Here is a 16354-nt window from a genome sequence, read left to right on the forward strand (position 1 = left end):
ATAGCTTATGGAGAAATACATTTTTGACAGTAAACAGGCAGAGAAAGACATCTCAGTTTTCTTTTTCTCACTCATCTGATGCTATGAACATGTGTCTCATTCAAGTTAAACACTCATTTTTTTAAAAGCAGTACAATGAAGACAGCAAAAACCTATTACACTAGAAAAAAGTGAATGGTATGCATAGAGAACAACACGATACATGAAAGGGATCTGCTTCAAAGACATCTATAACAGCACTCCAGTGTGACTGAGAAGCACTGAGAGGTGATAGGGAGGCAGTAGAAAACTAAATACAAGTACAGTATGTATTCTAGAATTTCTAAAGATTCACAGGTCTATAGAGCTAAACATTAAAACAGAAGATTCTACAGAGAATGACATTACGACACAACAAATAAAACTATAGTAACGGAAGTAACAACTGTAATATTTTGGGGCAGATGATGTCAACACTCAGGGTCCAGAGTTAGAGGATAGGGAAAGACTATTTTGCCATCCTACCTACAATCTTCACACAATCATTTAATGCGAGAACCTAACCTTTAGGGAGCATATTCCTGAGATGGTGCTACCATACCACTGGTAACAATCTGAGGTCGAGTGCAGTGGCTCACGCCTGTAATCCCAGCACTTTGGGAGGCCGATGTGGGTGGATCACTTGAGGCCAGGAGTTGGAGACCAGCCTGGCCCACATGGTGAAACCCCATCTCTACTAAAAATAACCAAAATTAGCTGGGCCTGGTGGCGGGCGTCCACCTACTAGGGACGTCCCAGCTACTAGGGAGGCCAAGGTGGAAGAATCACTTGAACCCAGAAGGCGTAGGTTGCAGTGAGCCAAGATCACGCCACTGCACTGCACTCTGTTGCCTGGGCAACAGAGCAAGACCCTGTCTCTAAATAAATTAATTAAATAAATAAATAAATAAATAAATAAACAAACAATGTGACAGGATGACTTCCATCTTTGGAGTCTGTCAGGATAGTGAACTGCAAGAGCGTTCCAAAGAAAGTACCACTACACATGCAGATTTTTTAAAAGGAAGCACATGCTAAATCTTGGTTAAGTCTGAACAAAGGCAGTGCTAGAAAGAAGCCCATGAAGCAAAGTATACCATCCACTTTCTTAAACAAAGCCAAGCTAAGCCATCTGTTCCCGTATCATCAGTTGTTCTTAGCGTATCACTTAGTGAATCATTTTAGAAACAGGAGCTAACTGAAAGATAATTAAAGGTTCCAGTGGTTCTTAGTGTCGAAGCACTAGAGGCATTCAGTAACATGAGAGACCATTTTTGGTGTTTCATGCCTGGGGAGTCGGGGATACTACTGGCGTTTCATGGAGAGAGGCCAGGGGTGATGTGGTGGACTGAAAAACGTCCTCCAAAAGACTACTCGAACCTTCATTTCAGACTTCCGGCCTCCAGAACCATCACAGAATAAATGTGTGTTAAACCAACACAATTTGCGGTAATTTGTCAGCAGTCAAAGGCAACTAAAAGTGTTAAACTTCTGGAATGGATAGAACAGTCCTACTGTAATTGCCAATAACACTACCACTGAGCTACACAGAGGAATACGAAGAAGTGAAGGTTAACTGAAAGGGAAGAGGAAAAGTAAAGAGGGCTAAATGATGTAAGTGAAGGAACAGTGATAAACAAGTTTAGTGAAGGTACACATTTTACCCACATTTTACCTATACACCCAAGAGGGACTTAACAATTTCTGATGGATCAGCTGTAAAGAATTTGGACTTCTATCTTACTACAGTTAGAAGAACATGCCTTTTTTTTTAAGGGGGGGCTAATAAAACAAGTTTGACAAGTTTACGATTTAAACTATTTGCAAACTTGTTAAAAATGGGCTTTTTGGGACCGGGTGCAGTGTCTCACATCTGTAATCCCAGCACTTTGGGAGGCCAAGGTGGGTGGATCACCTGAAGTCAGAAGTTTGAGACCAGCTAACACCGCGAAACCCCGTCTCTACTGTAAGTACAAACAAAATTAGCCAGGCATGGTGATGCGTGCCTGTAATCCCAGCTACTGAGGAGTCTGAGGCAGGCGAATCGTTTGACCCCGGGAGGTGGAGGTTGCAGTGAGCCAAGATTGCGCCATTGCACTCCAGCCTGGGTGACAGAGCGAGACTCCATCTCAAAAAAAAAAAAAATTAAATTAAATTAAAAAACGGACTTATTTTGAGGCTCCGATATTGTAGGCAGCAGCAGGGTGGCTTAATCTAATCCAGTCATCTATACTCCGTGACAGGAGTCCTACTTTGTTTCTCACCACATGAACCCCCTTCTAAAACATCCTTTATCTGTCCTTCTCTCCATCTGTTTTACACTTGCTACTGAATGGCACCAAACGGCCTTCCTTAACCCAGCTGTGGCACACAACTTATGATGGCCATTTTCATGCTGCTATCTCCTAGTTTATACTCTAATGCATATTGTCTACACTACTCTCAGTGCCAAAAGACGGACAGTGATCATCTCTTCACTACCATCCAGAAACCAAAGTATAGCAGTCACAGAGACTTTTAAAAACAATCATCATCATCCCTCTATAGAAATGATAGGGACAAGAGGTTACTTTTCGGTTCCACATTTTCCCCAGCAATGATACCAAAGTAAGCTAAACTATTTGCCAAGGATATGGGAGTGGATGACAGTTGTGAGAAATAAGCTGAAATTTTAACCTCAGTCTCTAATCCTGGAGTTTTTAAGCTTTCAAATATTGAAAACATTTTTAAATGCATACCAGAAAAAACTGAGTACAGAGAAATCGAATTACTAAGTTAGGGGATGGATAAGGCAAACATTCATTAGTTCACAAAAGGAACCAATGGTGCGGGAAGTAGTGCTAATGGTGGGAAATACATGCGCCCAGGAGCCAAGATGCCAGAGTTCCAGGCCCTGTTCTGCCATCACCTAGGCCAGTACTACCCAAATGGTAGTCCTTAGACCAGCTGTCTCTTACTAGTCTGTGACAAGATAAAAATACAAATTCCAGTGGAAGCATTCAGAAACGTTTACAGCAATTTGAGAGAGTAATTTTATGTCTGTTGAATCTCATAATTAAAAGTTGGGGCTTGAAAGATTTATGGATAGTGGCCGGGTGTGGTGGCTCATGCCCATAATCCCAGCACTTTGGGAGGCTGAGGCAGGTGGATTACAAGGTCAGGAGATTGAGACCATCCTGGCCAACATGGTGAAACCAACCCCCCTCCCCCGTCTCTAGTAAAAATACAAAAAATTAGCTGGGTGTGGTGGCAGGCGCCTGTAGTCCCAGCTACTTGGGAGGCTGAGGCAGGAGAACAGCTTGAAACTGGGAGGTGGAGGTTGCAGTGAGCCAAGATCGCACCACTGCACTCCACCCTGGCAACAAAGCGAGACTCCATCTCAAACCAAAAAAAAAAGATTTATAGATGGTAAGTTATTACATGAAAAATGCCCCAAATCATTAGTCACCTGAAAAATGCAAATTAAGACCACAATGACATACCATTACACACTTATTGAAATGGCTTTAAAAAAAAAAAATGGCCAGGCGCGGTAGCTCACGCCTGTAATCCCAACACTTTGGGAGGTTGAGGCGGGCAGATCACTTGAGGCCAGGAGTTCAAGACCAGACTGGCCAACGTGGTGAAACCCTAGTCTCTAGTAAAAATACAAAAATTATCCAGGCAAGGTGGTGCACGCCTGTAGTCCCAGCTACTTGGGAGGGTGAGGCAGGAGAATCGCTTGAACCCAGGAGACAGAGGCTGCAATAAATCAAGATCACACCACTGCACTCCAGCCTGGGTGACAGGATGAGACTCCATCTCAAAAACAAAAAACAAAAAAGCCCAGGCGTGGAGGCTCACACCTGTAACCCCAGCACTGTGGGAGACCAAGGCAGGAGATTGAGACCAACCTGGGCAGCACAGGGAGACCTCATCTATACAGAAAATTAAAAATTAGCTGGGCACGGTGGTGTGTGCCTGTAGTCCCAGCTACTCAGGAGGCTGAGGCAGGAGGATTATTGACCCCAGGAGCTTGAGGCTGCAGCGAGCTATGATAACATGGCTGCACTCCACCAGGGGCAAGAGAATGAGATCTTGTCTCAAAAGAAAAAAAAAAAAGACAACTAAAAATACCAAATGATGGAAAGAATGCAGAACTGGGACTCTCTTTTATTACTATTTTTTAATACAGATGTGGGGGTCTCTCTTTGTTGTCCAGGTTGGCATCAAATTCCTGGCCTAAAGCAATCCTCCCGCATCAGCCTCTCAAAGCCACTATACTTTCCAAAGTGACTTTGGAAAGTCACTATACCAGAAAGTCACAAATTATTTGTCAGCTTCTTAGAAAGTTAATATAACTATTATTATATGATCCAATAAACACACTCCTAGGTATTTATCAAAAGATATTCACACACTTGTACACGATTGTTTTTGGCAGCTTTATTTATAATGTCCCCAAACTGGAAAGTGTCCTTCATTTGAAAAATGCGTAAACAAACCACAGTATAACCATACAATGGTATACTATTCCCCAATAAATAGGAAGGAACTACTAACCATGACAACATGAATGAATCTCAAACACAATAGTTTAAGAGCAAGAAGCCAGACTCAAAAGGTTACATATTGTGATTACACTTACATGACATTCTGGAAAACAGGAGACTAAAAACAGATTAGACTATGGGCAGCCCAGCCCGCCAAGTCCTCGCCTGGCTGCACGCCAGCCTGATCAAGCCATAGCCAGAGGACACAACAGCCCAACCTAGCAGGGCCAGTCACCACCTGGTCTGGGGATCATCTCTACCACAAGGGGCTGAGGCACAGCTGCCCTGGGGAGGGCGGAAGGCCAGGCATGTGGGCTAAACTGGCAGGTCACCGCAACATGTAAATGTTTCCACGCCAGCAAACATTTACTGAGTATCTACCACGTATAAGAACATTGGCAACAAGCCCTCCAACAAGCCAGTCCCTGAGAGGAGCATGTGGACAGTGCCTGTGTGGGCCAATGGACCCTCTCTGGAGCTGCAGGGCCAGCCATCCCACTGGGATGGGTGGAGCTGGCCCCCTCATCCGCTCCAGATTGTGGCCTGGCCACTGTGCCTCTTTTCTTGGCTGTGATGGGGCTTGGGGTACTTGTTCCCCTCCTGCCTGACCATTAGGTGCCAGCTGGCTTCACTGTATCCTTGGGAAACTGTGGAGCTGGGTCATGGAAGAGTGGGGACATGGCAGAGGCCTGAAACTCAGCTCAGAGCCTCAGGGAGCATAAGGTGGGGCATAGCAGGACAATCCCAGCCTTGGAGACCAGTTGCTTATCTGCCTGGCCTCCAACCCCCATCTGACTTATCCACCTGACAAGGTGAGTGGATAAACCCAAAGTACCTTGGGGCACTTAAAGTCCTGCATGGATGTGAATTTTATCAACTCTAAGATTCTGAAGCACCACAGGGACAGAAGAGAGCCATCTTGAAGCTAATTGTGTTAGCTAAACAAAGGACTAATTAGAGACTATTCCATTTACAAAATAATTTTTCACTTTTTTTTTTTTTTTTGAGACAGAGTCACACTCTCTTGCCCAGGCTGGAGTGCAGTGGCACGATCTTGGCTCACTGCAACCTCTGACTCCCGGGTTCCAGCGATTCGCCTGCCTCAGCCTCCCGAGTAGCTGGGATTACAGGTGCCCACCACCATGCCCGGCTCATTTTTTGTATTTTTAGTGGAGACAGGGTTTCACCATATTGGCCAGGCTGGTCTCAAACTCCTGATCTCGTGTGATCCACCTGCCTCAACCTCCCAAAGTGCTGGGATTACAGGCATGAGCCACCACACGTGGCCACTCCTGATGCTTTAAGTGCCATGATACTCTCCTGGTTTTCCTCCTACATCTTTGGTTTTTCCTGAGTCTTCTCTGCACTTTCTTCTTTGCAGTCCCCCGGATGTTGGTGTTCCTTCAGCATTGTGTCCTGGAGTCTACTATTTCCCACACTACACTCCCTCCTGCAAGATGCCATCCTTTCTCTTTTCCTAATTTTTTTTTTTTAGAGACAAGGTCTCTCTCTGTCACCCAGGCTGGAGTATAGCAGCAGGAGCATAGTTCACTGCAGCCTCAAAGTTCTGGGCTCAAGCAATCTTCCCAAGTCAACCAGGATTACAGGCGCACACCACCAGGCCCAGTTAATTTTTTTTTTACTTTTTGTAGAGACAGGCTCTTTGCTATGTTGCCCAAGCTGGTCTTGAATTTCTGGCCTCAAGCAATCCTTCCACCTTGGCATTCCAAAGTGCTGGGATTACCAGTGTGAGCCACTAGGCCTCGCCTCATCCATTTTTATAACCTTTTTTTTTTTCTTTGAGACAGAGTCTCACTGTCGCCCAGGCTGGAGTGCAATGGCATGATCTCAGCTCACTGCAACCTCCGCCTTCCAGGTTCAAGCAATTCTCCTGCCTCAGCCTCCTGAGTAGCTGGGATTACAGGCACACACCACCATGCCCGGCTAGTTTTGTATTTTTAGTAGAGACGGGGTTTCACCATGTTGGTCAGGCTGGTCTCAAACTCCTGACCTCAGGTGATCCACTCGCCTCGGCCTCCCAAAGTGCTGGGATTCCAGGTGTGAACCACCGCACCTAGCCCCATTTTTATAACTTTAACTGCCATGAATATGACAGATTTCTCACTCTTCTTTCTAGACCCAAATATTCATCTGCTTGAACAGCTCCATCTGGAAGTCCTATTAGCAGCACCTTAACTTATCCAAAACTGAGCTAACCATCTTCTCCCCACACCTTTCTGCTATTCCATACCTTCATAAATAGCACTGTTACATACCTAGGTGTCCAAAACAGAATCCTAAACTTCATTTTGACTCTGATTTCTTCCCATACCTTTCGGAGTCCACTTCTCCGCCACTAACTTTTTTCAGGACACCACTATATTTCTTGGGTTAATATAACAGCCTTCTACTGATCTCTGTGCCTATCTCTTCTCCATTATAGCCAAGTAACTCTTTCTTTAAAAAAAAAAAAAAAAAAAGTCAAATCAGATGTAACTCCTTTTTTAATAAATAAAATTTTAATACATTTTGTAGAGATGGGGTCTCACTATGTTGCCTAGGCTGATCTCAAGCTCCAGGCCTCCCACCTCAGCCTCCCAAAGTGCGGGAATTATAGGTGTGAGCCACAGTGCCCAGTCTCACTCCTCTAATTAAAACTCGACTCCCCACTATTCTCAGAATAAAGACAAGATTTTTTTTAACATGGCTTATAAGGCCCAACCCAATCTCCCATTTATCTCTTGAGGTCCATTTATTGCACTAGCTGTGCTTTACTCATTTGGAATTATCAATTCCCTAAACCGATTGTCTCCCCTCTCATCTCTGTCTGTATACATGTCTGCCCAATTCTCCTCCAAGTCTCTGCATGTTTCTCCTGCAAGAAACATCTTCCAGATTTTAGATAAAAAAGTATTTATTCTGGGAAGGTTTTCTTGACCTCCCTCTTTTGTGCTCCAGTATTAGCTGCTTACCATTCTCTCACTGTGTTCTAATACTTATTCATGTGTCTCTATTCCTGTTAACCTTTAAGCTTTCTGAGGACAGACACCACGCCTTGCTCACAGTTGTATCCTTAAGATGTGAACCATGCCTGGCACATAGCAGTCTACCAATAAATGAATCTACTAGTAAGATTCCATTCGCAACTCAAAATTACCTCCCTTAAATTTCTGAAACTTCAGCCAGGCATGGTGGCTCAAGCCTGTAATCCCAGCGCTTTGGGAGGCTGAGGTGGGTGGATCACCTGAGGTCAAGAGTTTGAGACCAGCCTCGCCAACAAGATGAAACCCCATCTCCATTAAAAATACAAAAAATTTAGCTGGGTGTGGTGACGCGCATCTGTGGTCCCAGCTGCTCAGGAGGCTGAGGCAGGAGAATCACTTGAACTGGGGAGGCGGAGGTTGCAATGAGCCAAGATCACAGCACTGCACTCCAGCCTGGGTGACAGGATAAGACTTCGTCTCAAAAAAAAAAAAAAAAAGAAATTCTGAAATGTATTCCCTATTGAAACTATTCTTAAAATTCCTGAAGTTTTCTCTTAACATCTATAATACTGTGACCACCTTTCCAGACACAGAGAACTTACTCATATTTTAATATTAACCCAAGAGAAAGGAAATGTTCTGTACAAAAGCATATGAATGAGGCCAGGCGCGGTGGTTCACACCGGTAATCCCAGCACTTTGGGAGGTCGAAGCAGGAGGATCACCTGAGGTCGGGAGTTCGAGACCAGCCTGACCAAAATGGAGAAACCCCGTCTCTACTAAAAATACAAAATGAGCCGGGCGTGGTGGCGCATGCCTGTAATCCCAGCTACTCAGGAGGCTGAGACAGGAGAATTGCTTGAACCCGGGAGGTGGAGGCTGCAGTGAGCCAAGATCGTACCTTTGCACTCCAGCCTGGGCCACAGAGTGAGACTCTGTCTCAAAAAAAAAAAAAAGAACATGAATGGAAATTGGCCATAAAGTTAAATACCACAAACATGACAGCCCCTAATTTTTATAATAAATATGCACTCATCAACCATCTGAAAGATTAAGGTCTCTTCTACAACTGAGGTTCTATAATTTTCTCAAGTATGTGATTGCCACTATGCACAAAGCTCTATGAATTTCCGTACCAGTAACCTCTTGTACTCTTCTTAGCCTCCACTTTCTATGCCCTCACATTTGTCCTTAGACTGCTAGTTTATTTTTCACCTGTTCTATAGTGTCTATGTATCCCTCACCTTCACTCCATGAATTATTCTGATTACACATGTGCACCAGTGTATATGCGTGGTGGATGTCAGCCCAAAGTTGGTGCTAATGGAATACTGCCATGGCTCAAAACATTTTTACTTTTATTTACTTTTTCTTTTTTTGAGACAGGGTCTCGCTCTGTGCTCGCTTCAGCAGCACATATACTAAATTGGAGACAGAGTCTCGCTCTGTCGCCCAGGCTGGAGTGCAGTGGCTGGATCTCGGCTCACTGCAACCTCCGTCTCCTGGGTTCACGAGATTCTCCTGCCTCAGCCTCCTGGGTAGCTGGCACTACAGGCGTGCACCACCATGCCCAGCTAATTTTTGTATTTTTAGGAAAGACAGGGTTTCACCAGGTTGGCCAGACTGGTCTCAAGCTCCTGACCTCCGGTGATCCACCCGCCTTGGCCTCCCAAAGTGCCTGGGATTACAGGCGTGAGCCACCGCACCTGGCTTCAAAACATTTTTAAAAATTGCTCTTTCAGAATAGATCCAGTCGCATATTTTTCCTTCATGTTTTGAGAATTGATATGACTTCTGAGTTTTCAACAGTAATTCAAAGCCATGTATGATAAATATCAGAGAAGATCAAACAGTAGTATTGTAAAATGTGGAATGACTATAAAAGTAACAAGACTGGTTTTCTTATGTAGCTTTAAATGACACAGAAAGCATCAGTGGGGCCAGTTGCAGTGGCTCACGCCCATAATACCAGCACTTTGGGAGGCTGAGGTGGGCAGATCACTTGAGGTCAGTTTGAGACCAGCTTGCCCAACATGGTGAAACTCCATCTCTACTAAAAATACAAAAATCAGACGGGCATGGTAGCTTGAGCCTGTAATCCCAGCTATTGGGGAGGCTGAAGCAGGAGAACTGCTTGAACCCAGGAGGCGGAGACAGCAGTGAGCCGAAATCACGCCACTGCACTCCAGCCTGGGTGACGGAGTGAAATTCTGTCGAAAACAAAAACAAACAAAAAGCAAGCATCAATGGTAAACCATACTGTATACAGCTTCTCAGTGTGGTTACTTCAAAGGTCATCACTTCTCTTGGCTACCTGCTTATCAGTCTGACCATGCAAAAAAGGTTTGTAGCATAATGTTAAGTGAAAATTTCAGAACCGTGTATTTTAGCTGGGCATGGTGGCACATGCCTGTAGTTGTAACTGCTCTGGAGGCTGAGGCAGGAGAATCACTTGAGCCCAGGCGGTAAAGGATGCAGCAAGCTATAATTGTGCCACTGTACTCCAGCCTGGGTGACAGAACAAGACCGTCTTTAAAAAAAAAAAAAGAAAAAAAAAGAAAAAGAAATCTCAGAAATTGTATATACTATGATCCACAATGTAAAAATAAGCATATAAACAAGAAGTGGAAGATAATATGTAAAATAAATATTGCTGTTGTGAGAAGAATTAGTTCTTTTCCCTTTTATCAAAATTATTTCAGCCAGGTGCAGTGTCCCACGCCTGTAATCCCAGCACTTTCGGAGGCCAAGGTGGGTGGATTGCTTGAGCCCAGGAGTTCAAGACCAGCCTGCACAACAAAGTGAGACCCCATCTCCACAAAAAATAAAGAAAGTTACCCTAGAGGCTGCAGTGAGCCGTGATCACACCACTGCACTCTAGTCTGGGTGGCAGTGTGAGACCCAGTCCATCTCAAAAAAAAAAAAAAAAAGTTTTTATGATATTGTCTTTTTAATAATATTTTTAAATCAGCCATTACTGAACCAGGCACAGTGATGTGCACCTGTAGCCCCAGTTACTGGGAGGGCTGAGGCAAGAGGATGGCTGAGCCCAGAAACTGGAGAACAGCTTGGGCAACAAAGAGAGGAGACCTCCATCTCTTAAAAAAAAAAAAAAAAAAAAAAAATCAAAAATCAGTCATTAGGCCAGGCGCGGTGGCTCACACCTGTAATCCCAGCACTCTGGGAGGCCAAGGCAGGCGGATCACGAGGTCAGGAGATCGAGACCATCCCAGCTAACACGGTGAAACCCCGTCTCTACTAAAAATACAAAAAATTAGCCAGGCGTGGTGGCAGGCGCCTGTGGTCCCAGCTACTTGGGAGGCTGAGGTAGGAGAATGGTGTGAACCTGGGAGGCAGAGCTTGCAGTGAGCCAACACCACGCCACTGCACTCCAGCCTGGGTGACAGAGCGAGACTCCGTCTCAAAAAAAAAAAAAAAATCAGTCATTATTTCATACTCACTGAATCAGAGAGAGATCTGTTCTATTCAGTAAGAAATAAGACTTTTCTAAAATCTTTCAATTTTCCGTTCTATTTCTAAATGCCAAAAAAAGATAAGACTCACATTTATTTTTATTTTTTCTTTTTTTTGCTCCTGCCTAAAAAGTAAGGACTCACATTTTTGATGATGCATTTGTTTTTACAAGAATATTGAGCTTCCAAGTAAAACCTTTGTGAAATCAGAGCATAAGCTATTAAGGTCACTAAAATAAATATAAAATACCTTTTAATTATAAACACTACGATTAAAACGTATGTGGAGAGAACCCCAAAAAATTTTTAAGACATGTAAAAAAGGCAAAAAGAAATCAATCATGTGTTTCTAACGGTTAATCACTATCTTGTAAAAAGAATCCCAAAAATTATCAATAGAAATTCACAATATTTGAAGAACACTCAAAGGTATTTTCCCTCTGTAGATCTCCAGATACCACTGTCTACTGATTGAGGGACTCCAACTTGATCCAGCAATCAAGCTACGTAGACTAACAGAAACAGAATTAAAGCAATTAAGTGAGTCAATTCAACTCACCACACTTCGGTTTTTGTGTGTACCTAATAAAAATGTTGCAACAGAAGAAGTAATGTGGCGTTAAACCAATCAGAGTTTGGGAAGAGTAGTAATTAGCATAAGAAACTGAAAATTAATTAAGTGGCTTTTAGGGCCAGGCGCGGTGGCTCACGCCTGTAATCCTAGCACTTTGGGAGGCTGAGGTGAGTGGATCATTTGAGGACAGGAGTTCAAGACCAGCCAGGCCAACATGATGAAACCCCGCCTCTACTAAAAATACAAAAATTAGCCGGGCCTGGTGACAGGTGCTTGTAGTCCCAGCTACTCGGGAGGCTGAGACAGGAGAATCGCTTGAACCCGGGAGGTGGAGGTTGCAGTGAGCCAAGATCATGCCTGGGAGATCTGCACTCCAACCTGGGCGACACAGCGAGACTGTGTCTTAAAATAATAATAATAATAATAATAATAAGTGGCTTTTTTTTTTCTTTTTGAGAAATGATCTTGCTCTGTTGCCAGGGATGGAGCACAGTGGTATGATCTACTCACCGCAGCCTTGAACTCCTAGGCTCAAGCAATCCTCCCACCTCAGCCTCCCCAGTAGCTGGGACTACATGTCGGTGCCACTACATCCAGCTCATTTTCTTATTTCTGTAGAGATGGGGCCTCACTATGTTTTGCCCAGGCTGGTCTGCAACTCCTCGCCCCATGTGAATCTCCAGCCTCCGTCTCCCAAACTGCTAGGATTACAGGCGTGAGACACCGCGCCAGGCCCAAGTGGCATCATAAACCATCTCTAGGAAATCTAAAGGATTAATAATGATATTCACTTCTCTATCAGATTCACTGCAAAGATTTTTCTATATAAGCATAATGCAGCAACACTAACTTATATACACAATAATCTTCTCCATAGCAATGATTTGTCAGACATTAGGAAATCCTTTACATATTTAATATAATAATCCAATCCTTTATATCTTCAATAATCCAATCACAAAGTTTAAAAATATTAAGAGAAGTTATCATGCAACTCCTCACCCCAATTTTATTACAAATTTTACTTTACTAACTTTGACCTGATGTTCCATGCCCACAAGCTAGATAACAATGCGTCAAATATCTCGTTATCATTGCAAAGCAAAAAAATAAAACTAGCTTTAATATAAAACGGTAACTAGTATACAACCTGTAGTAGTTAAAACAATATAAAATTTTACTTAACCAGATATTGCACGTTAAACTCTAGGAACATTAACAGTGGAAACATTCTCCGCATCTAACAAATTACGAGATAAAGTATAGATCCGTTGAGAGAGGGAACTAACATTCTGACCTCCTTCCAAAATGACAAACTAGAACGGCAAAATTACACTCAGGCACATTGGAGTACTCTTCTCTCAAATCACTCCACAGAGAACTTCATCATTTGCTCCGCCCTCTAATAACTCATGCAAGAAAAGTTCAGCACCATCAGAGAGAAACAAGACAGAGAGAATTCATAGAATGGCTTTAGGGCCTTTCCTCCAGGCGGTAAGAGGATCTGCGTGTGCCCTTCGCAGGGGTCCTAAGGGAGAGAACAACCTAGGCCTAGGGTTTCGGGGATACCGACACCCAGAAACAGATTTTCTCTCAAAGAAGTTTCTGCCGCCATCCCTATCTTATCAGCAGGAGGCCCCGGCGCCATCGTCTCCGTCTTTATGATTTTATTATGGGGAGGTGGGAAACGCCACCCTGGATTCTTCCAGGCCTCCCCTATTCAGCTTGGGGGTTCCCCCTCATTCTTCCCTCAAAGCCTCAGTCCCTGAGGTCCTCCTCAGCACCCCCCGCTTCTGGCGGCCTGTCCCCCGTGAAGTGTAAAGGCACGGCCGAACCCACCGGCCTTGCCGTGAAGACGGGAGGGCCCGAACCCGCCAGGGCCACGGCGATGGCTCCGAGGGGCCCAGAAAGGGGAAGGGCAGGCCGGGGACCGGGGCAGAATGACCTGGCCGGGGAAGAAGGGAAAAAAGGAGGTGAGGAGACGCACCGCACCGCAGGGCTGCACAGAGAAGGGAAGATGATGAAGGAGGAGGAGGAGGGCGGTGGCCCGGGTGCGGCCCCCCACTCCTCCCGCCCCCGGGTCCCCGGGCCGGCGGGGGCGGACGGACTCGGCCCATTCCCAGGTCTGGGCTGGCGGGGGGTTGGGGGATCTCCCTCCACACTACTAGGAGACAGAGAACGAGGGTATCGGGAGCGGGGGGGGGCTGTCTCCCGCCTGAACCCGGAGACCCCGACGCCGTCGTCGCCTCTTCCTCAGGAGGGAGGACGGGAGCTGTGGGTAAAGCCCGAAGGAGGAATGCCTGAAGGTAAGGGGAAGCCCGGGGCAGACCCGCTGCCCGCTCCGGACCCCACTCTCCACCTTCCGGTAACCGCGTCTCTTACCGGTAATGGTGGTGAACTGTTGAATTAACCCCTTCAGCGCCGAGGACGCCGCGGAGCCCCCGTGGGCAGCCATCTTACCGCCGCCGCCGCCGCCGAACAACAACACAGACACACACGGACTGCCCTCCCCCACCTCGCCGTGCGGTGTGCGCAGGCGCATTGACCGCCCCTCAAGCCCCGCCCCTCCCGCCCCCAGCGGTCTGCGCAGGCGCATTTTCCCACCGGGCCCGCGCGCTCCCAGCTCTCGGGTTGGCTGCTCGGTTGCTGCCTGCTCAGTGCATCCTTTTTGCCATTGCTGGTGCCTTCCTCTCCGGGCTCCAAGGCTAGCCTCGCAGGCGCGGTGTCGATTCCTAGATTCCGAAGGAAGCTTCGGTCTCGGCAGATAGTTCTTCGCATTTCAGCTTCGCAAGCTTTATTGACAGAGCCAACTGCCGATGACAGCATTTTTCTGTTTTGCGGTTGTACCGCACTCTATTAGGTTTCCCGCAGGTCCCATCAAAATGCAAACCCTACCTCCTCGCTTTGAAGCGACTCTCCCCGTACTCGCCCCCCAGCCTCTAAACTAATGGCTTAGCTAACCGATTGTGACGAGTGAAATACCAGAACCCTTCATGCCAAAGAAAGCACTTAGCGCAGGGTTGCCACCCAATAGGTTTTCATAAACGATTGTTTAGTCTGCTTTCCTTAAATAAATTGGCCATCACGTCTCCCGTTAGGGTCTTAATGAGACCCCAAGAGGTGTCATTTGTATAAAAAGAAACTCTGTATATGCAGTAGAGGAAAGAAAACATATAGAAAGGAGACTGGAAAAGTGTGCTCAAAACGCTGGTAACGGTTACCTCCAGAGAAGAGAACGATCGGGACGATGGTCAAAGCGGACTTTACTTCGAGTTTCTTATTTATCTTTTTATTTTTAAACAAACAATATTGGCCGGGCGCGGTGGCTCATGACTGTAATCCCAGCACTTTGGAAGGCCGAGGTGGGAGAATCGCTTGAGGCAAGGAGTTCGAGACCAGACTGGGAAATATATCAAGAATCCATCTCAAAAAAAAAAAAAAAAAAAAGATATTCGTGTGTTCCTTGAATAATTTTAAGTATTTTGCAAAACAGTTACATGAGTGGGGTGCGCTCAAATCTAATAATCCCCCACCTTGCCCATAAAGTTAAAAGATTCCATGTGATTCCGTTTCTTTTAGCCTCCCACCTTCCAACCTCCACCCACATATTTTGCATCTTCATAGGAAAATGGCCCAATAAAAGATGGGATGAGCTGTCTGAAGAATTGACACATCCTAAGAGTAAACATGCTACTGGGGAGAATTAAGAAAGAGCCGTGTCAAATCAAGGGGTATAGTTTTTTGTTTTGTTTTGTTTGACAGGGAGTCTCGCTCTGTCGCCCAGGCTGGAGTGCACTGGTGCAATCTCAGTTTACTGAGAGCTCCGCCTCCCGGGTTCAAGCGATTCTCCTGCCTCAGCCTCCCAAGTAGCTGGGATTACAGGCACGCGCCACCACGCCTGGCTAATTTTTGTATTTTTAATAGAGACGAGGTTTCACCATGTTGAGCAGGCTAGTCTCAAACTACTGACCTCAAGTGATCCACCCGCCTCGGCCTCCCAAAGTGTTGGGATTACAGGCGTGAGCCACCACACCCAGTCGGGCTGTAGTTTCAAGAAGATATGATTGATGTAAAAGAAAGCAGACTCCAGTAATCCCAGCACTTTGGGAGGCCGAGGCGGGCGGATCGCCCGAGGTCAGGAGTTCCAGACCAGCCTGGTCAACATGGCGAAACCCCGTCTCTACTAAAAATACAAAAATTAGCCGCTGTGGTGGCGCGGGCACCTGTAATCCCAGCTACTTGGGAGGCTGAGGCAGGAGAATCACTTGAACCCGGGAGGCAGAGGTTGCAGTGAGCCGAGATCATGCCACTGTGCTCCAGCCTGGGTGACAGAGCAAGACTCCGTCTCAAAAAAAAAAAAATGTATTTTAAGTTAAATGACAGATTGGTCCTGGCACTGCCTTCCAGGTTGCTGCAGTTCTCTAGATGGGCTGAGGGAGGGCAGGGATCAGTCATAAATTTCGGAAGCTGATTCCTTCACATTTGATGCAGAGGTGCAAAAACAGGCAAGGGAAGAAAGCCAAATCAAGAAAGTGTTACCTCTGTCTCCCTAACCCTTCATCCTAAAGGCTGAGTCACTAGCCAGCCATGCAAAATCAAGCTTCACGTAAAATGGTATAACACCATTAACTACAAAAACTAAACACAGTGATTACTGTACCTCCATCAGATGGAGAGGCCAGTAATGAGCTCTGCAGGTTTATCAGGTTTATTTCCAAAATCTTATAATTCAGATTTAATGATATGATTTAGATTAACAGTGCAGGAAAAGGT

At 45.6% G+C, this 16354-nt stretch overlaps 2 protein-coding genes across 2 annotated transcripts in view; one reads left to right on the top strand and one right to left on the bottom strand.

The window, feature by feature from the left end:
- Positions 1 to 14522, bottom strand: part of UBXN7 (UBX domain protein 7) — an 84599-nt gene extending 70077 nt beyond the window's left edge. The window contains exon 1 of the mRNA XM_003806418.5: positions 13964 to 14522. Coding sequence (XP_003806466.2) covers positions 13964 to 14177 — 214 coding nt within the window. The 5' untranslated portion in view covers positions 14178 to 14522. The remainder of the gene's footprint in view (positions 1 to 13963) is intronic.
- On the top strand, positions 13085 to 13991 carry LOC103783245 (collagen alpha-1(I) chain). Its single transcript, XM_008953418.4, has one exon. The coding sequence runs from the start codon at positions 13254 to 13256 to the stop codon at positions 13989 to 13991; it is 738 nt and encodes a 245-aa protein (XP_008951666.2). The 5' UTR covers positions 13085 to 13253.
- Positions 14523 to 16354: the final 1832 nt, after the last annotated feature.

The sequence above is a fragment of the Pan paniscus genome, chromosome 2 (assembly GCF_029289425.2).
Source record: "Pan paniscus chromosome 2, NHGRI_mPanPan1-v2.0_pri, whole genome shotgun sequence".
NCBI classification, from domain to species: Eukaryota; Metazoa; Chordata; class Mammalia; order Primates; family Hominidae; genus Pan; species Pan paniscus.